Consider the following 20,834-nt stretch of genomic DNA (forward strand, 5'->3'; position numbering starts at 1 on the left):
GCACTGAATCCATGGCCCGTCATGGAGCTCCCAGAAGAGGTTAAAACTCTTTTCTCCTGGTGTGAAACTAGTGGTTGAAACTAGAGCTGGTTTGGAACTTTTAACAAAACTGTTTTGCTGAGAACTGTTGATTCATCAAAACCAAAACTTTTAACTGAAATGTATTGTTTAAAAGAGAAGTTTTGTTGGGAAGGTTTCTCAGGTCCAGGATGCACTTCCTGGTGAGAGAAAATTAACCAAGAATAGCCAATAGCCTAAAGATTAGGGCACTCCTATAGAAGACCCAGGTTCAAGTCCCTACTCTGCTTGATTTTTAACAGAGATTTGCACTGGGATCAGTCACATCCAGGTCAATATCCTAATCACTGGGCTATTCTAGGGTGGGGCTTTCTCTGGTTTTGATGAGAAATTCCCTCCTGGATGTTAGAAAACTTCCCAATGAACATTTTTTCAACACTGATAGAAGAGTTTTAAGTGGGGTGCTCTGCTTGATTTGGTCAAGGACTTTAACTGGATTTACCACATCCCACATTAATACTGCAATCACCAAGTTATTAGCTAATTCTCTCTCCCTCTCTGATCCCAAAACAACATTTTTCATGAAACAGAATTCTTGTTTTCCAGCCAGTATAATGAAAACACATCCTGGCCACCTCACCCCAATTTGGGATAAATCTCCCCCTGGCTGCCATACTGCACTGGTGTGTGAAGGTGCTATATATGCCTTCCTCTACAGTAACTGGGTGAATCTCTGTGGAGTGTGACCTCCCATCCTTTGGTGTGCACAAATGGGATGTATCCCCTTTTCTAAGTTAGTTTTCTGTTGCTGTCTATAGTTTTCTTTAAAAATCATGTATAATTTGCACACACTTGTTAAAAACATATATAAAGAAATGAATAAATTAAGAAATTGAATATTTTAAAAAATAAGGCAAATGAATGAATGAAAGTGTAATGAATTAATCTATTTCTATAATTAGAAATTAGCTTTACAGCTTTAGAGAAGGCTAATGAGAACCTATGATTTTGTGGATTGCTTTAATAGACAGTCTTCTCTCAGAAAAAAAATCATCTTCCCTCCCTGTGAATTTTTATACCCAAGGGTTAGCTGAGTATAACTAGCTAGAGAGGCTACCAAATCAAACATCTTCCTAAATGGCTCCCTATCTCAAGAGGTCTTTCATGAGATGCTCTGAAAACAGAAGAGTGCAACACTTATTAGTCTGGTAGCAGGATCTGGTAAATAAATATATAGCTAGAAATAGGATTCCTCTATTGAGGTGGATTAAAGGTGACTAAGCGTTGGGGAGAGCAAGGAATAAGGTTACCCTGCAGAAAAGATATATAAAAAACAATTCTTTGTACCAAGATGATGCCCTGATGAGTTTGTGTTATAAGAAGCTTGTGCTTGAAAACAATAGAGGAAACCCATGAGAGACTCAAGAGGGAACTGGTTCTGGACCTATTGTGTGAGAATGCTGTTAGCTATGTAAAGAAGATTGAAGGAAAGGAGGCAGAATGTTAACAGTCAATTCAGCATATAAGACACACACAAAGGCTACAATACGCTTCATATAGTTTTGCTTAGTGATAGAATCAGTGACATGTATCTATAATAAGGTTAAACATGATCTACAGATGGAACAAAAGGTCTTGGGTCCTGATCTTGCATACAGATGGAACCTTTATGCCCATGCAGAATGCAGAACCTCATTGACTTCCACAGACTATATATGAGCATGTAGGTCCAATCATAGACAACCGAATGCATGATTGGAGCCTTGGAAGGTAAATCAATTTGGTTGGGATCCTCTTGTGTCCAGAGAAGGAAAAGAAGGCAGAACAGTTCCAAGTGGTCCTCTCCTGAATTAGATCATCATTTCATTTAATGCAAGTGGTGGAGGCTGGACACTACACAGAACCATTTATGGCTTGAACATGGAGACTATTTCAGTGAAGTCCTGTATTATACAAGAGGTCAGACAAGATAATCAGTATGGGCTCTTCTGGCCTTATTATCTATGAATCCGTGACTGGGTCTAACTGGAGTGAAACCAATTCCTGATTAAATGAAAGGACAGAAAAAAAACCTAAAGGAGTACTTGTGGCACCTTAGAGACTAACCAATTTATTTGAGCATAAGCTTTCGTGAGCTGTAGCTGTAGCTCACGAAAGCTTATGCTCAAATAAATTGGTTAGTCTCTAAGGTGGCACAAGTCCTCCTGTTCTTTTTGCTGATACAGACTAACACGACTGTTACTCTGAAAAAAAAAACTAGAGATAGTAAAGCAAATATTCTTAAATCAGAATGTACTGCCTAGCAAAACATCTGCCATAATAGTCTCCGAGTCAGAAAAGGTGAACAGGTGTTCAATGAACAGAGCACTTCAGGATGAGAACGTAGAAAAAGCAAGGCAAAAGAAAAAAAAGCTTTTATTCAATAAAAGGTGCCTCTTAACATTTACGTTTTGTTAAAAATGATGTTTCACAAATTCTGAAGTCAATAGAAATATTTCACACTTTTTAAAAAAGATTTTAATGAAAACAGTTGTTTTCTTTCACTTTAAACACATCCCTGCATTGTTTACAACCCTAATACTATGGTATTCTAACTGGCCTATTTTCATTGTCCAAGCTGACTGAAATGTAATCAATATTCATTGCAAAAATTAAATTAATTTTGAAAAATTATTTCAGTTTTAATAAACTAGATTAGTAAACCAATAAATAATAAACTAGAACCCAGCTAAGGACATTTAAAAAAAAACTAATTTTTTTTAAATTGAACTGTGCCCTTTCACTATACTGGGCCAAATTCTGTTCCTTTACACTGGTGTAAATTAAGATTAACTCTACAGGATTTATCATGCTGTAAATCAGTGGGGTTGGGACCAGGCACAGTATGTCTGGAAATATTAAGCAGGTAGAATTTAAGATGTACAAGTCATTATGCTTGAACTTAATTTTTGTCTCTAATATATTTTAAGGAACAACATAATCCAAAATTAAAACAAATCAAAATCTAAGATCTAATTAATAATAAATTACATTAATTAAAAATAAATTTAAATCTAACCCTGTAACATACCCAACAAGCCCTCAAATATTAAAGGAGAAAAAGAGAGACACTGCTCAGTCAGAGCCGGGTAGTCTTCCCTCTAGGTAACATCAACTGCTGTATCTGCTCTGGTCTTCGGCTCACTCTGCCTTTACTACACTTGCTCTAGTCTCACCATACCTTTGTTGGATCATATTAAAGAATTTCTGTATTAAAATCACAAATGAGTTTGATTCCCCATAGTTTAAATTCCAGGGTATTACTAAGAGGTCTCTTGGTTTTTGGTACTGTTTCTCTCCCTCTATGTGTGAAACTTGCAAGCTGCTAATTGTGTTAGTACATTCTAAGACAGAGTCTGTTCTCAAAGCAATTCACACAGAGAGAGACTCAAAGCAATACTCTGTAACAACAGAAACAGCACCCAGAGACTCCCCACCCTTTTGTTGTATTAACAATTGTGATTAAAATAGAGATAGAGGATGTATGTGGATGGATGCTTGGTGTGGATAATAACTGAATGATCAGGGAGGTGCCAGCCTAAGAATCCAGTGTCCATCGGCTGAAGAAGGCTTCAAGTGGAAATAACCAGAGGACCCCCGGAGGGCAGACTGGAATCCACCCAACAGCCTCAAGAATGGGAGAACCAAAGAACAAGATAACATCTGGCAGCACGGAGCCATCAGGAATGTGCTATCTGCTGATTGGTTCAGCAACAGCATGATGAAGCAATTCCCATAGACTGGCATAGGAAAAAACTCCTATAAAAATGGACTCTAGAAAGTGAGAACTTTGGGGTCTGATTCTGCAAACCAACTTCCAGGACCATGAGCATCTGACAAGGCCCTGCTCCCTCCTCATGTCCAGGCCACCTGGCCAGTGGCTTGGCATGAGCAACTCTAAGGCTGGTAACTATGATAACAACCTTGCAGAACCTGTGTGTGTGTGTGTGTGTGTATGAATGAATGTGTGAATAAATAGGAGATTGAATGGAATGTTATAGCTATAACTAACTGCTTACTATGATTCTTTCTGTATTCACAATAAATGTGGTATTTTGCCTTTTCCCCTTTAATAAGATCCTGCTGGTTTTTATTTTATTGGTATAACACCTATACACTAACAAAGGTCCAGACTGACCCTTTATGATCAGCCCTGTGAAAAAAAGAGTAGTGTGGCTCTGTCAGGGAAGTCCTGACTCAGAATTCCAGTCCTGCTTCCCATCTGCCCCCCATATCTCCTTGGTCCCAGGGAAGGCAGTTTATTTCAGCCCTCATTGGGTGTTTACTTTCTTTTTAACTCATTTAGTTCTAGTGGCTGCTAGGCTATGGAGGCTGGGGTCCAGGCTTCATCCACTCCCTGTTTCTCTCCAACCCCTTCCTGTCATAGAATCATAGAATATCAGGGTTGGAAGGGACCTCAGGAGGTCATCTAGTCCAACCCCCTGCTCAAAGCAGGACCAATCCCCAACTAAATCATCCTAGCCAGGGCTTTGTCAAGCCTGACCTTAAAAACCTCTAAGGAAGAAGTTTCCACCACCTCCTTAGGTAACACATTCCAGTGCTTCACCACCCTCCTAGTGAAAAAGTTTTTCCTAATATCCAACGTAAACATCCCCCACTGCAACTTGAGACCATTACTCTTTGTTCCGTCATCTGCTACCACTGAGAACAGTCTAGATCCGTCCTCTTTGGAACCCCCTTTCAGGTAGTTGAAAGCAGCTATCAAATCCCCCCCATTCTTCTCTTCTGCAGACTAAACAATCTCAGTTCCCTCAGCTTCTCCTCACAAGTCATGTGTTCCAGTCCCCTAATCATTTTTGTTGCCCTCTGCTGGATGCTTTCCAATTTTTTCACATCCTTGTAGTGTGGGGCCCAAAACTGGACACAGTACTCCAGATGAGGCCTCACCAATGTCGAATAGAGGGGAACGATCACGTCCCTCGATCTGCTGGCAATGCCCCTACTTATACAGCCCAAAATGCCATTAGTCTTCTTGGCAACAAGGGCACACTGTTGACTCATATCCAGCTTCTCGTCCACTGTAACCCCTAGATCCTTTTCTGCAGACCTGCTGCCTAGCCATTCAGTCCCTAGTCTGTAGCAGTGCATAGGATTCTTTCATCCTGAGTGCAGGACTCTGCACTTGTCCTTGTTGAACCTCATCAGATTTCTTTTGGCCCAATCCTCTAATTTGTCTGGGTCCCTCTGTATCCTAACCCTACCCTCCAGCTTATCTACCTCTCCTCCCAGTTTAGTATCATCCGCAAACTTGCTGAGGTGCAGTCCACGCCATCCTCCAGATCATTAATGAAGATATTTAACAAAACCGGCCCGAGGACCAACCCTTGGGGCACTCTGCTTGATACCAGCTGCCAACTAAACATGGAGCCATTGGTCACTACCTGTTGAGCCCGACAATCTAGCCAGCTTTCTATCCACCTAATAGTCCATTCATCCAGCCCGTACTTCTTTAACTTGCTGGCAAGAATACTGTGGGAGTCAAGGAATAACACGTCCACTGCTTTCCCCTCATCCACACAGCCAGTTATCTTGTCATAGAAGGCAATTAGTTTAGTCAGGCATGACTTGCCCTTGGTGAATCCATGCTAACTGTTCCTGATCACTTTCCTCTCCTCTAAGTGCTTTAGAATTGATTCCTTGAGGATCTGCTCCATGATTTTTCCAGGGACTGAGGTGAGGCTGACTGGCCTGTAGTTCCCTGGATCCTCCTCCTTCCCTTTTTTAAAGATGGGCACTACATTAGCCTTTTTCCAGTTGTCCGGGACCTCCCCCGTTCGCCATGAGTTTTCAAAGATAATGGCCAATGGCTCTGCAATCATGTCCACCAACTCCTTTAGCATTCTTGGATGCAGCTCATCCGGCCCCATGGGCTTGTGCTCGTCCAGCTTTTCTAAATAGTCCCGAACCACTTTTCTCCACAAAAGGACTGGTCACGTCCTCCCCATGCTGTGCTGCCCAGTGCAGCAGTCTGGGAGCTGACCTTGTTCGTGAAGACAGAGGCAAAAAAAAAAAAAAAAAGCATTGAGTACATTAGCTTTTTCCACATCCTCTGTCACTAGGTTGCCTCCCTCATTCAGTAAGGGGCCCACACTTTCCTTGACTTTCTTCTTGTTGCTAACATACCTGAGAAACCCTTCTTGTTACTCTTAACATATCTTGCTAGCTGCAACTCCAAGTATGATTTGGGCTTCCTGATTTCACTCCTGCATGCCTGAGCAATATTTTTATACTCCTCCCTGGTCATTTGTCCAATCTTCCACTTCTTGTAAGCTTCTTTTTTGTGTTTAAGATCAGCAGGGATTTCACTGTTAAGCCAAGCTGGTCGCCTGCCATATTTATTATTCTTTCTACACATCGGGATGGTTTGTTCCTGTAATCTCAATAAGGATTCTTTAAAAGACTGCCAGCTCTCCTGGACTCCTTTCCCCCTCATGTTATTCTCCCAGGGGATCCTGCCCATCAGTTTCCTAAGGGAGTCAAAGTTTGCTTTTCTGAAGTCCAAGGTCCATATTCTGCTGCTCTCCTTTCTTCCTTGTGTCAGGATCCTGAACTCGACCATCTCATGGTCACTGCCTCCCAGGTTCCCATCCACTTTTGCTTCCCCTACTAATTCTTCCCAGTTTGTGAGCAGCAGGTCAAGAAGAGGTCTGCCCCTAGTTGGTTCCTTCAGCTTGCACCAGGAAATTGTCTGTGCACCGCTGTATTGCTCTCCTAGCAGATATCAAGGTGATTGAAGTCTCCCATGAGAAACTTGAAACTTGGAAGTGTTACATTAGAAAAGATTACAAACAAATGCCTTCTGAACCATCTTGGGATCTGGTCCTTGCATTTCATTTTTCAAAGAATTTTGCTATTTTTAAAGAAGTAAAGATATTTGTTGTGTTTTTTTCCCCCAAAGCTCTGCACATGACATGTGGATAGTAAATATCACTGCCCTGTCAAGCAGCTTGTGAGTGCAGGAGCTTCAATAAACCAAGCCAAGGATAAGTGAAGAGTCAAAGAATGCCCTTTTCCCTTTGTATAGGCTGAAAAGTTGAGGGGACAGGCAAATGCTGTTTCTTGAGCTTGCTGACTAGAAACATGGCTGCAAGTTGAAAGAAGAGAACAAACTCTTGGGGCTGCTGGGCCTGCCACATACTTTTCTTTGATTGTATCTGAGAAACAAAGATGTCATGGCATGACATGCTGAATAAAGTACATTTGGGCAAATTTCGAAAACTTGCGGAAGCTATTTCACCTTCTCAGGCTCTGGAGCATTTTCTTAAATACATGGAAGTGGTTAAATCATCTCTGGTGCTCAAGTACCAGATGGCAGTTCACTGTCAGGTTGCTTTTTAAGCACACATATTTTCATATGTGCCTGTAGGTCATTCCCTGTGGGTTAGAGCTATGTGGGGGACAGACATTTCATTTAGTCAAGGATTTTGAAATTCGGCTTCCCTCAGAATTGGAATGAAACCCAAACATTTCAAAATTCTCTGTGAAGGAAAATGTTAAAATTAGTCTTGGATCAAAACACTTTGTTTTAACTTTTATTTTATATTATATAATATAATATTATGCAAAATAAAAATTTATACAAAAGGTCAAACTGTTTGGTTTTAAAAATGTCAAAATAGGACATTTTTGTCATTGTCAGACCTTTCTTTTATTCTCCTCAATGAAATTTTTACAAAATTGCCATTTTCATGAAGTGTTTTTGATTTTGGCAGAACTGCACATTCCAACAGAAAATGGTTCTTTCAAAACGTTTCCAACCAGCTTTACTATTTCTGTTCCAAAGTAGAAAGAAATAATCTGTGAATCAGTTTGCAAACTCTAAGCTTTCTAAGGGGTATATAGAATATTTCAGCTTTTATTAATTTGGTTGTTTGTTTTTTACCCCAGGATGCTTTTGAGATACTGGCTGAAAATTACGAGTTCAGAGAAAATGAAGTACCTTGCCTTGCATTTATGAGAGCAGCCTCTGTGCTGAAATTCCTTCCATTTACTGTAGTCCGAATGGAAGATCTAAAAGGACTGCCCTGCATGGGAGGTGAAATCAGAAATGTCATTGAGGTAATGATACAGTGAATTCCCTGCTAGATGTTTCTTTTACAGCTCTAATTTTTTTAGGGGCCAAAGGGGGTCAAGATGTTTGTTAGTGGGGATAACTCTAATACAGGAGAAACAAAGTTATGTTATATTCATTACAGTGTGTATGGTAATAACCATTGTTTCATGTTCTCTGTATATATAAAATCTCCCCACTGTATTTTCCACTGCATGCATCCTATGAAGTGAGCTGTAGCTCACGAAAGCTTATGCTCAAATAAATTTGTTAGTCTTTGAGGTGCCACAAATGCTCCTTTTCTTTCAGTGACTTCTGTGTATCTTTTATAATGATCTGACTTTTTGTGCATTCCTTAAATTTACAATAAACATTACCTGTCACAAAACCATTCCTAATGAATTAAGGCAATTCAAGAATAAATAATGAGATACCATGTATAGTGTGTTGCTTTAAAATACATTCTCTCATTTAAATGACTTAATACCTCTTCATATATGACTTGTTCTGCACAGTACTTGGCAACATCATTTTGTTAGTTTAATGCTTTATTGAAAATATTGTTTTGGCAAAACCTGTACATATTTTAGTAATTTAGGCACAGATTCATAGAAGTACTTTTGTGCCTGAATCCCACTGATACCTAAATACTTTTGTGAATCTGGGCCTTAGTGTTAATTTCTCCCTCTCTCCTACTTACAGAAAAGCCTTTCATCCAGGTGAGGGGCAAACTCCACATTCTTGTTGGAGCCTTGAGAATCTCCTACATTTTTCATGGCTTTAGTTTTTGGCCCTTTCAGGACCCCATGTCTCAGCCTCTATTATTTCAGGAGACAATAGAGCAGAATGCTGTAGTTATCCGGAGAGGTCACTGCTGAACGTTGTGATTCACTCTGTTTCCCTTTTCCCGTTTCCTTCATGGGGTGAGAATATTGCCGCTACAATGCTCTTAGTCTCTGCTGGCCTGGGGACTGGGAATTCAATTCAGATCTCCAGCACAATGGAATGAAGTTTTCGTTTTTACACTGAGAAAATTATATATATATATATATATATATATATAGCCACAGTGCTTCTGGGTTTGTTTGTAATAAACTATCAAATGCTGAAAATATGATTTTCAGAACAGCTCAATGAAAAGGAGTACTTGTGGCACCTTAGAGACTAACCAATTTATTTGAGCATAAGCTTTTGTGCATGTGAAATAATTGCAATCTGATAGACAATTGGGGGATAACTTGATGCCCAATTGCGAATAATGCGGAGTATTTTTTGTGGACCAAATCTTTACTCCATTCTTGAGTTAATGGAAGTTTCGCTTAAGTAAGGATTGCAGGATTTGGTCCTTTAGGAATAAAACAAGGGTGCTCTCTCTCTCATGCTCGCTCTCTCTGCTGATAAGAGTTCCCACTGGACTATTATATTACAGTTAAATAATTTCAGAGTAAAAAGTAACCTATTACTGTATGTACAGGAGATTATTGAAGAAGGAGAGAGTTCTAGAGCTAAAGACATGTTAACTGATGAACGATACCAATCATTTAAAGTAAGTATATTTTAGTCTTAGTTTTGTTGTAGTTGCTTAAAAGTGTGTGATCACTTTTTTCATGAGGTCTTGGGTTCTCATTTACTATGTCTAAGTATTTAGTTAGACTTTATAATAAAGGAGCACTAGAAGTACTGAATTTTGTTTAATTCAGTGAAAGAGCAGCACTTAAAAATAGAGACTGATAGAGTAAGAGAATAATTTTGAATCAGTTATCCTTCATCTTCTAATTAATGTGATGCAATGTAATTTACTATTGAACTTCAATTAAAGGGTAATTTTCTCCCCAAAATTGATGTAATATACCCACTTTTTTCCTTAGGCTTAACCCAATGTATTTTTGGTTCATTAGTCATGATTATGGCACAGCACAGCCTTATTCTGATCTTATAAAAATGTCAAGTTGAGGGTGATGACTAAGATCTATCTTTCATTCTGCTGAAGCATGCCTCACAGGGAGAGGAGGCACGGATGGAGGGAAGGCTTTGTTAGCAGGCTACTTCTAGATTCAGAAGTACATGACCATTCAGCTTGAATAAAAAGTAGATCAGAATCAGATGAGGTAGTAGAACAGTTCCCATTTAGTGAACTTTCAGTACATTCTCCACCAGAGAGGCTCTCTATTTCAGTATTTCATCTCTGAGAAAATTTTAGTTTGATGGGTGTGTCTTTCCACGCATAGCACCCTTTGGTATCATATAGTATAAACAAGGGGTAGAGTGTTTTTTTGCTAACACCCACCTTAGCTTGTTGCTAAAAACGTTGTTCTAGTTAAGGTGATGATATAAGGACACAGGTGAAGAAGATAAGCTGTCTGGGGCCAATACTGGTTACATAGGTTATGTCTACACTGCAATTAGACACCCACAGCTGGCCCATGCCAGCTGACTCAGGCTTGCAAGGTTCAGGTTGCGGGCTGTTTAATTGTGGTTTAGATGTTTGGAATTTGGCTGCAACTCGAGCCATGGGAACCTCCCATCTCACAGGGTCCTAGAGTTTGGGTTCCAGCCCAAGCCCAAATGTCTACACCACAATTTAACAGTCCCGTAGCCTGAGTTCTCTGAGCCGGAATCAGATGGCCCGGGCCAGCTGCAGTGTAGACATACCCTTAATATACTAAATAAAGATCTTATTGCATTTGTCCAGAAAAGGGTGGAGAGAATGATTAAAGTCTCATTTGAGGAGAGATTGAAAAGAGTGATTCTTTAACTTGGCTATGTCTGCACTACCCCACTGTAGTTTGAACTATAGCAGTGTACACTGAATTGCTGCACTGTGACTCGGCAGTGTGGGTGCTGAGGGTGAACACTAAAAAGTTCCCAGTTTGTGTTAATGTTGTCCTGTCTGAAGGACTATGGCCAGTGAGAGAGTGAGCTGCTGTGCAAGCTTCCCAGCCTGCACTGCTCTGCCAATGTACCTCAATCCTGCCCTGCAACCCCACTATAACTGTAATGCTGGCCCTCTCTTGCACACAGACTATCATTCTGAATGATTCCAACCTGAGTGGTAGTTTTGTGATGCATGCACATGTCCACTGTGAAGTAGGATAAGACTACAAAACTCCGGGCCAAAATTTGTGTGACTGAAGCCTGTATTTTAAGTGAGGTCTGTAGAGGTGAATACTAGTGCACACTAAGCCAAGGGGCTACCTATCATGCTATGGGTTTTTTAATTACTAACAAACCAAGCAATATATAAATATGATTTTTTTTAGTTACCAAATTGCAACAACGTTATATGGTTATTCTTTGAGCAACTCAGACTGTACAGCACATGTTTAGCTGTACACAATATGAACGACAATGCATTTTATTGACATTAATTCTTGTCAATACTGAAATAAACTGTGGTACAGTGGGAGTAAATGTACAATGACTTTTACCAACAGAAGCTCAGTACTGACCAGATATACAATAGTGAAAATGGAATATTTATAACCCAAGAGACCCTTAGGCAGTGAACTTCATGGCTCTAACTTCAGTGAATGCTAAAGAACTGCAGTTTGTAGAGAATAAAAGTTAATTTTGTTTTCCTTCACTGACAATAGAGTCCATTTACTACGATCTCTAACCATTGCTAAGCATTAATAAAGTTTCTTTGAATCATTCTATAACCAGTAACAGACTCTTTTGAAAATGCAACACTAGTAAAAATGTTAAAAGATAAGAATCTAAATGATTTTTTAAAATGAGATTGAAAATGTAATCATATTCCCTTACAAACACCCATGTTCCAAACAAAGAATAGGTAATCTTATCCATTATATACAACATGTAGGGTAATTCTTATTTAAAATTATCCAGATTTCCATCCTTCCCTTTTCTTTATCTTAATTACTTCCAAAGAATTAATCTCATTAGAAAAAAACACCAGATAAAATTAGCATGGTCTGAATTCAAAGGTTGTAGATTCAATGGAAAGAGAAAATTGTGCAGTCACTCATCAAATCTATGAATGTGCAATGAAATCGCTCAGAGATACAATATTGACAAATTGAGTATGGAGAACATATTCTTTGGGAAAAACCTGGAGGTTTTCTCTCCACTTTCATATCACAATCCATCTGAGAGATTGAGCGACTGAATATTGCTTATATTTTAGACATTTTGCTCTACATCCTTTTCTTGAAACAAAATTGATGTACAAAATTACTTAGCAATGGATGGAAGTGAAACATACTAAAATTCCATTTACTTGCCTTATTTATAGATTTACAGGCCTTACTCAGGAATGGCTGATACAAACCTTGATGTTGTAAGTGGCACAACAAAGTCATAAGACATGTTTCTCTTGTGCATCTTACTGTTATGTATAAATGTAGGTTTCTTTGAGCATCTTGATATAACTGTCTGGTTTGTAGTAAAAGAGTATATTGGCTTAAACTGGGAGCAGAAAACAAAGGGTTAAATGGCAGAATTAGCATAAATAGACAAACCGAGAACACTGATTTATAAATGGAAAATATTCAGCATGTACCTTGAAAAATCAGATACTCTAGTTGGACCTACAAGCTGGTCTAACTTGTTTTTGTAGTTCTGCCTTGATGATCTCAATTGACATTGATCACATTGAGTAATATTTGAAGTAGCCATAATGTGTTTGTATTTCATAATACATTTAACATTACATAAATTTTTGTCTTTGTTTACATTCATATTGTGTTTTTAATCGTATGGATTTAATATTCGTGTAATAGCATGGCCCAGAGGATTCCTAAAAATGTACTTCCCAAAAGTAATAATTTCTGGCATAATGGCAGCAACTTTATTTAATAACCAACCAACCAACCAGAATATAAGCAAATGGAGGAGGGGAATGAACATCACACTTTGATGCAAAGGCTGCTATAGCACTCAACCTGACCTTGAGCAACCTTTGTCCTGACTGGTAGATCCCAAAGTCAAAACTGTCAGAGAAAGAATACCGGTCTGGACAAATAGCTTGCACTAAACTATACTTCACCCTTGTAGAGAGGGATAGAGCCACCACTGAAACAGACTCCAGTCCATCATTTCTGGTTAATCTTATGGTCCTAGCTACATATTGAATACCACCATTCTGGGAGATACATAAAACCCTCCCCTATCTACCATCTCAGCTCAAACCACCAAATCTCTTTTCCTGCAAAGATTTTGTCTGCTCCCAAAGGTGTGACAGGACGTAGTGTAATGTGGGGGTACATGGATGTGAATGGAAAAAATAATACGATGGTTAAACAATGTAAGAACATTATGTGCTTATCAATTACAGTATACAAAGGTTAAAGATCATCCACTTGGCCGGAACCCCCCACTCCTGCTACAGGAGAGTGATTGGGATGAAAGGCCTTTCTGTAGCAGCAGGAGAACCTCAATGACCCTTTGCTTCTCCCTCAGTTCAGCCTAAAGGGGTGGAGAGTCAGTCTCCTCCTTCCTGGCCAAAAAGAAAAAGCTGCTTAGAGCTGGAGGAGCACCCAATGGCAGATCCTGAATCAAAGCTGGGCTAAGATTGTTCAGGAGGGGTAAGAAACTTCCCTGGCATAAATCCAGGGGACCAACCCCATCAAGCCTTTTCCAGATGATCACTGTCCTTTGTCTGCATGAAGGGTAAGGGGATGAAGGGGTAGGGGGACAGCTCAGCTGAGTTAGATACAATATGAGATGCAGCTTGACTTGGTAGATAGCACTTTCTGGCATTTTTAGTAGAAGAAATATTTGTCAGTGCTGGGATGACTCATGTGAGGGCTGCAGGACCGGCACTGTATTTACAATGGGCAAAGCAAAAATAAATTTGCCTCTTCATTTGTGTTTGAGTCCCTTCTTAGACAGTGTTCAGCATCAAGTGCAAATTCTTATGTTTCTGTAAGACACCTTTTCAGATATAGATAACTGCTCTATGTACTTACCCTCTGTATCCACAGTTCTGTCTTGTGGGCATTGAGATCAATTTCCATCAACTTAGTCCTTACAGAGCCAAAATGTTCTCACTGACCCCATCTCCTGGGAGTGCAGTGGCACCAAAATCAGGAGATGTACAAGCAGCAGCTTGTAGTTCAGAAACAGTAAAATCAGGATGTCACTAGGTCCTGGTCTACACTAGGACTTTAGGTCGAATTTAGCAGCGTTAAATTGATGTAAATCTGCACCCGTCCACACGATGAAGCCCTTTTTTTCGACTTAAAGGGCTCTTAAAATCAATTTCCTTACTCCACCCCTGACAAGTGGATTAGCGCTTAAATCAACCTTGCTGGGTCGAATTTGGGGTACTGTGGACACAATTCGACGGTATTGGCCTCCGGGAGCTATCCCAGAGTGCTCTATTGTGACCGTTCTGGACAGCGCTCTCAACTCAGATGCACTGGCCAGGTAGACAGGAAAAGAACCGAGAACTTTTGAATCTCATTTCGGAGACTGCGGGAACTGAGGGATAGCTACCCACAGTACAACACTCCGGAAGTCGACGCTTGCCTCGGTACTGTGGAAGCACTCCGCCGAGTTAATACACTTAGAGCATTTTCTGTGGGGACACACACACTCGAATATATAAAACTGATTTCTAAAAAACCGACTTCTATAAATTCGACCTAATTCCGTAGTGTAGACATACCCTCTAAACAGAAAAGGAGGACTTGTGGCACCTTAGAGACTAACCAATTTGAGCACAAGCTTTCGTGAGCTACAGCTCACTTCATCGGATGCTGTAGCTCACAAAAGCTTATGCTCAAATAAATTGGTTAGTCTCTAAGGTGCCACAAGTACTCCTTTTCTTTTTGCAAATACAGACTAACACGGCTGTTACTCTGAAACCTCTAAAACAGACAATGAGGAAGCAGTTCTTCTCCTTTATGCTAGGAAGTCAATGGAGTGCCGGCTTGGAAGAGGTTTTTTGTTGTTGTTTTTTTTAAATTGATATATAACGTTACTGTTTATTACTTAATGTATCACTTTGAATGGTGAAAAAAGAGTAAGTATAGTTGCTTAGTACTACTGAAAATCCTACATATTTAGCTAAATCATGCCAAGATGCTGCTGGTTTTTTTTAGATTTCATGTTAATGAAAACTGTTCAGGTACCATAACCATTTGGTTGCATAGGGTAATTGTGAGGAAAGAAAAGAAAAGAAAAGAAGAAGCTACACCCATACAACAAATCCAGCGAGGATGAATATTGCCCTATGTTTTAGTTGTACACACAAATCTATTGGTTTTTTACTTTGTTAACCCATTGTTCTTTTTGAAAGCAGCACTGTGTTGTCTCAGCAGATGTCTGCAGTTACACTAAAATGTATATTGTTCTGTTTACTTTAGCTGTTTACTTCTGTCTTTGGAGTGGGATTGAAGACATCAGAAAAATGGTACAGAATGGGTTTTCGGACGCTGGAAGAAGTAAAAGCTGACAAGACCCTGAAGCTATCAAGGATGCAGAAAGCAGGTAAAACCCCCACTAAAAGATTGGTGTTTAAGTACTTTAATGCCTTTAAAACAGCATGAATTAGAGTAGGCTATAGCAGTGGTTCTTAACCTTCAAGACTACAGGAGTATGGTTTGTCTTGTGTAACCCAAGTTGTTGGTGCTCTATAAAAGTCTGCCAGAAGTGAAGCACAGCCTTAGGAAGGATGGCTGTGATCACCCTGTCTCAGGCCAGGAGCTTGAGTCCAGGACTGAGGACAAGGAACAGTCCTGAGGGAAAAAGACTCAGAGAGGTCCAGGATCTACAGTGGGAAGAAGTGAAGGGCTGAAGGAAGCCTGGTACAATCAAAACACAACTCCAGGAAAGGAGGGCTGTGGAACCCTGCCCCACAGGAAAAGAAGTTTGAGCCCAGGATTGGCATTTGGAAAAATATGGTAGAAAGGACTTTCTCGATCAGGCCAGACTAATACATAGGAAGAGGCACTGGGAAAGAAAAAGAGTGAATTTGAGTTATGGTACACACAGCCCAGTTGTTCAGGGCTCCCAGGGTTGGGAACCCTTAGCTGAAGCTGCATGTGGGTTTCCCCCACCCATGTAACCAACCTAGTAAAGCGTACAGCTGTTAATGGGGAGGAAGAAAAGACTGACTGGAGCCAAGGAATGGTTGGAAACTGAGCCCAGGAAAAGAAGGGTCAAGACTATGCAACAGGACAAATGCTTATAGGAAGGGCTGTGCATCATTTTTTATACCTGGGGCAGAGTGCTGAATCTTTTCAGAAACCAATCTGTGCTGAAGGCTGAGAGAACCATCATGGATGAGGGGAAACTGAGGCAAGGTGACTGCAGCTTCCTGGTGCACCACAAGGGGGCATGTTCTGCGATTGCTTCATGATCCATACACCAATACCCCTTTTCTTAATGCACACAGGTGTGTCATTTTTTCCCCAGACTATATTAATCTGCCTCCCATTCTCATTCTGTTTGTGGATCTCTGTTCTTGGAGTCAGTGGCAATTTCAATACCTCTGACTTTGAGTTATTTAAGTTTTCTAACTAAAATAGAAAATGTTTTTAGTATGTCTGTTCCTTATAGACTGCAACTAAACTTTATTTGGATTGTAAGTTTGCTAAGTAACTTTAAGGGAACTTCCTCATTGGAAGGTTGTTGCAAACTCAGTCAAGCCAATTTTAACACTGTTTGTTTGTTTCTTCAGAAAAGCCCCTCAGTTCCCCTTGAAATGGAAAAATTTAGACCCAGCTGTATTTATGCCAGAGGTGTAGCCTCTGGGATTTTAAAATAAATTTTGGTTTGGTTTTAAAATACACTATATATTCCAGTCATCAATACCTCTGAAGCCAGCTCTCCTTTAGCTTGAGTGGCAGAGACCTGAGCTTTGGTTGCTCTAGGTCCTGGGTTTGACTCCTCCTCACTGATTGTGATATTGGCCCCAGTTCATGATACACAGTAACAATTTTTGAGAAAGCCAAACTATGTTCTCCTTTAAAACTGGTTGCTGAAATGCTCTGACTGGAGAATGCAGGGTGCTTTAAAATTCTTCTTATAAACACAACCAAAACTTTTTTTTCTGAACTGGCATACATTTATCTGGATACACTCTTTTTTTCCAATTCCAAGTGACATGAGGAGCTTTCTCCACACACACACACTTTTATCTCAAGTGGTAAAAGCCTCTGCTTTCACTTCCAAAGATCCCAGGTTTGGTCACCTCGTGGATTTGTGCATTAGGGAACTTTCAGTTTGTGCCGGGGGGTGGGGGGATCCACACAGACTGTTAGTGCACAACATGGTATTGTGTGCTAGAAATTATACCCTAGCTGGTGCTCACTAATGTACTATTTAGACAAACCCCAACATGCACAATATGGTGACCCTCACATACATGTGCCCTGTGCTGGGTGCACTTCTTCTATCATTCTTTAAAGCTCACCTATTTTCAGACACGCTAATGCTATTGATTATTTTAATGTGATTTAAATGTCATTGTTAATATAATCATTACTACAATAAAGGATGCATGGATCAAAAGGTCTTATCCCTGTCCAAATTATGTCCAGACATGAGTGGCCCCCACCACCAGGGCTCCAGTCCAGTCCTCTCCTTTCCCAAGCCTCTAAAACACGAAGGGTGAAGTCACTCAATGGGAGTTCTTCCATTTTCTTTCACTGGGGCCAGGATTTTACAAGTAGCAAATCTTAACTTTCACTAACACCAGAGGCTGCTGTAGGCTTTGTAGAAGTTGATCGACTCTCAACCCCTTATAATGCTGAAAGCCTTAGATCAGCCCAACTTACAGAACCCTTGAAGACACCTGATCTCTAATATCAACCATTCCTAACTACCACTTCTTTTGTGACCTAAAAAAACAATCCAGCCTCTCCTCATGTCCCAATGACACTTTTCTCCTAGCTCCCCAAGACCAACCAGAACCTTTTCTGTTCTTGCTGGTGCTTATCTCCTAACCACCCTTGCTAGTCTCCATCCACCCGCCTGGTGCTCAGCAATGGAACTTCTTTGGTGAAGCCAGAGATTCATTCCCCATCAAGAACCTGGAGCTTCTAAGGAAATCTGCTAGTGATGTTTTTCCTTTGGGGAAAGTTAATAGAGTCAATAAATCTATCAGTAAGTTCTCCCTGGTTTGTTCTTGTAAAAAGTAGAAATTTCTTGAGCTGACTCTGAAGAGGTAGAGCCATATTTGGAAGTAATGTTGAACTAAAACATGCTGCTCATAGATTATAAGGCCAGAAGGCACCATTATGATTAGTCTGAATTCCTTATATAACACAGACCATGACATTTTACCCAGTACTTCCTACATCAGGCTCATAACTTCTGGTTGAAGTAAAACGTATCTTAATTGGGGTCAGCTTAGGAATCCCATGCCTTTCATGCAACTTGAGTGTTTTTGACTTGCTGCTGAACAGTTTATTATCTGCCTTATCTTTAGCTTGCTTAATTATATGTATATTTTAATATTTCATTCAGATCAATACTTTTTTTAACTCATGTAAAATTACTTTTAGGATTTCTCTACCACGAAGACCTCGTTAGCAATGTATTTAAGGCAGAAGCAGATGCAGTAAGCTTGATTGTTAAAGATGCTGTACGGACATTTTTACCAGATGCTTTAGTGACCACAACTGGTGGTTTCAGAAGGTAAATAGAATAAATAATTTGGGACTTCCTGTCTTCCCCCCATACATACACAAAATGATGATTTCTGAGCTGTAGAGAGCAAGCAAAGAAAATAAATGGGAGCGTATGAAAGTTCGTTTCTAATAGTTAATAGTGTAAAAAATCTACATGGACAAATCCTAGGAAGCAAGACTTTTTTTATCACATTTCCAAGGGTTTCAACTCTGAAAAGTACAGATTCTTGGTTTATCATTATAAAAATCTATTAGCTTACAAACAAACTACATACAAAAAAGATGAAGTGATATGTTTATATTGCACATTATGGTATCACATAGGATTTTCCATGCTTTTTATTGTTGAAACTAAATTCCCATACCTGAAAATGGTACAATAATAGAAGTTTTACGCTTTAAAAAAGGCCTTTAATGTGTGATTGAAGGCAATGAGTTTTCCTTGTTGATACTCATTCTTATAAACTTGGTTGGGGAGAAGAAAAGGTGGCAAGAAAGAGCCCAGTATCTGCAGAGGTAGACATGGTGTGCTTGTTGACCTGAGAGAACAGTAATTTTTGGGTAGCTAGGTGATCTTGGAATTTCCTACCTGTCTGGTTATTTTCCTCTAAGCTTTTGAATGTAGGGAGAACATATGTGAAATCAATGGAAAACAAATCTCACCACCCTAGTAAATCAAAATTAGTACCTGAATATTCTCTCTAACATCACAAACTTGGGTGAAATCCTGGTCCTACTAAAGTCAAAGTCCCATTGGCTTCAGGGGAGCCAGTACCTCACCCAGATCTCTTCCCAAGCACTAACACTTAGTACTTAATGTACGTAGAGCTACAAACTGCTATATCAAACAAACCACTCTAGAAAAAACAAAAATCCAAATCCCAAATAAAATATTATCCTAGGCTTACATAATTAATCTGCACAACCCTCCTTTAAAATAGGTTTATTCTCAATTTGAAGTTCTGGCAGATGGAAGTACAAGTTAGTTAAGTGACTTTCCTAAAGCCACACAGCAAGTTAGTGGTAGTATTAGGACTACAGTGCAGAAGTTCCTGGCTTCTAGCCCCAAGCTCAGTCCACTAATAGATGCTGTTCCTTACAGCATTGTTATAAAACTAAGTTTAATTATACAAGTGAATATTCACTAGCACCAGAAATTTAAATCTACTGTGTTATTTGTCTGTTTTTCAAATCTTTCTTTCTGACTGGCTAGCAGTGTAAGAGTACCTGCCAGAAAAATGGTAATTAAAATGCTCTTCTTGGACTTAAAACATGCTCTGCACTTCTCTCAAATCTCTTTTCTTTACAACTACAGGTAAAGCTGCCATGCAAAGAGAGGGGAAGGAGAGAAATTAAATTTTGTTAATCATAGGAGCCAGAATCATGCAACTGAGAGCATGTAGGTGGCCTGTTGCACTCATACAAGGCACCTTGGGAGTCCTCATAGGGCTCCACACATCCACCTGTATGTTATCAGTTACAGGATGAGGGCCTAAAATAGCTCACAAGTTACTGGTGCCATCACCTTTGTGCCATCTCCTGATCCCTTTTATAATTATGCCCTACATCTGTAATGCTAATAGTAAAAATATACACTACATAGTACGTAGATATATTGTATATAATGGAGAGGTGGCCAAAGTGTGACTTGTTGCCCATATGCGAACCATGATTAGAATGCTGCAACAAGATTGAGTATTACATTCTGCGATCTCTAGTATCTGCATGCTGCACTTCCATGTTTAAGATGATTGTGACTGCAATCTGCTCAGTTTGATGCAAATTAGTCATGTACCTTGTGTTCCTGGTAAGCTTTATTATTTACACATGCACCTTGCTAGGGCAGAATTATGGATATAAAACTGTCACAGTTGTAACAATCACTGTTTCTTCTGATGTGATGTATGCTTGGGGCTTTTTGGTAACATAGATGTTTGCAATGTGTGAGTCTCACAGATTCAGATGTAGGCCTGTTGCACTGTTTATTCTTTACGAGGCTCCTTTGTGCTTTTGTAATGGTCATTAGACTTTATATCTTTAAATGGTTATATAAAGATGTACAGGTGAATTATACAGAAAAGTATGTGGTGAAGTCTTGAGAGTGA

At 39.7% G+C, this 20,834-nt stretch overlaps 1 protein-coding gene across 1 annotated transcript in view; it reads left to right on the forward strand.

The window, feature by feature from the left end:
* Nucleotides 1-20,834, forward strand: part of LOC140914912 (DNA nucleotidylexotransferase) — a 385,127-nt gene that overhangs the window by 277,125 nt on the left and 87,168 nt on the right. The window contains exons 8-11 of the mRNA XM_073353929.1: nt 7,966-8,136; nt 9,603-9,674; nt 15,460-15,583; nt 18,604-18,736. Coding sequence (XP_073210030.1) covers nt 7,966-8,136; nt 9,603-9,674; nt 15,460-15,583; nt 18,604-18,736 — 500 coding nt within the window. The remainder of the gene's footprint in view (nt 1-7,965; nt 8,137-9,602; nt 9,675-15,459; nt 15,584-18,603; nt 18,737-20,834) is intronic.

This window comes from Lepidochelys kempii, chromosome 7, assembly GCF_965140285.1.
Source record: "Lepidochelys kempii isolate rLepKem1 chromosome 7, rLepKem1.hap1, whole genome shotgun sequence".
In the NCBI taxonomy this organism is placed as follows: domain Eukaryota; kingdom Metazoa; phylum Chordata; order Testudines; family Cheloniidae; genus Lepidochelys; species Lepidochelys kempii.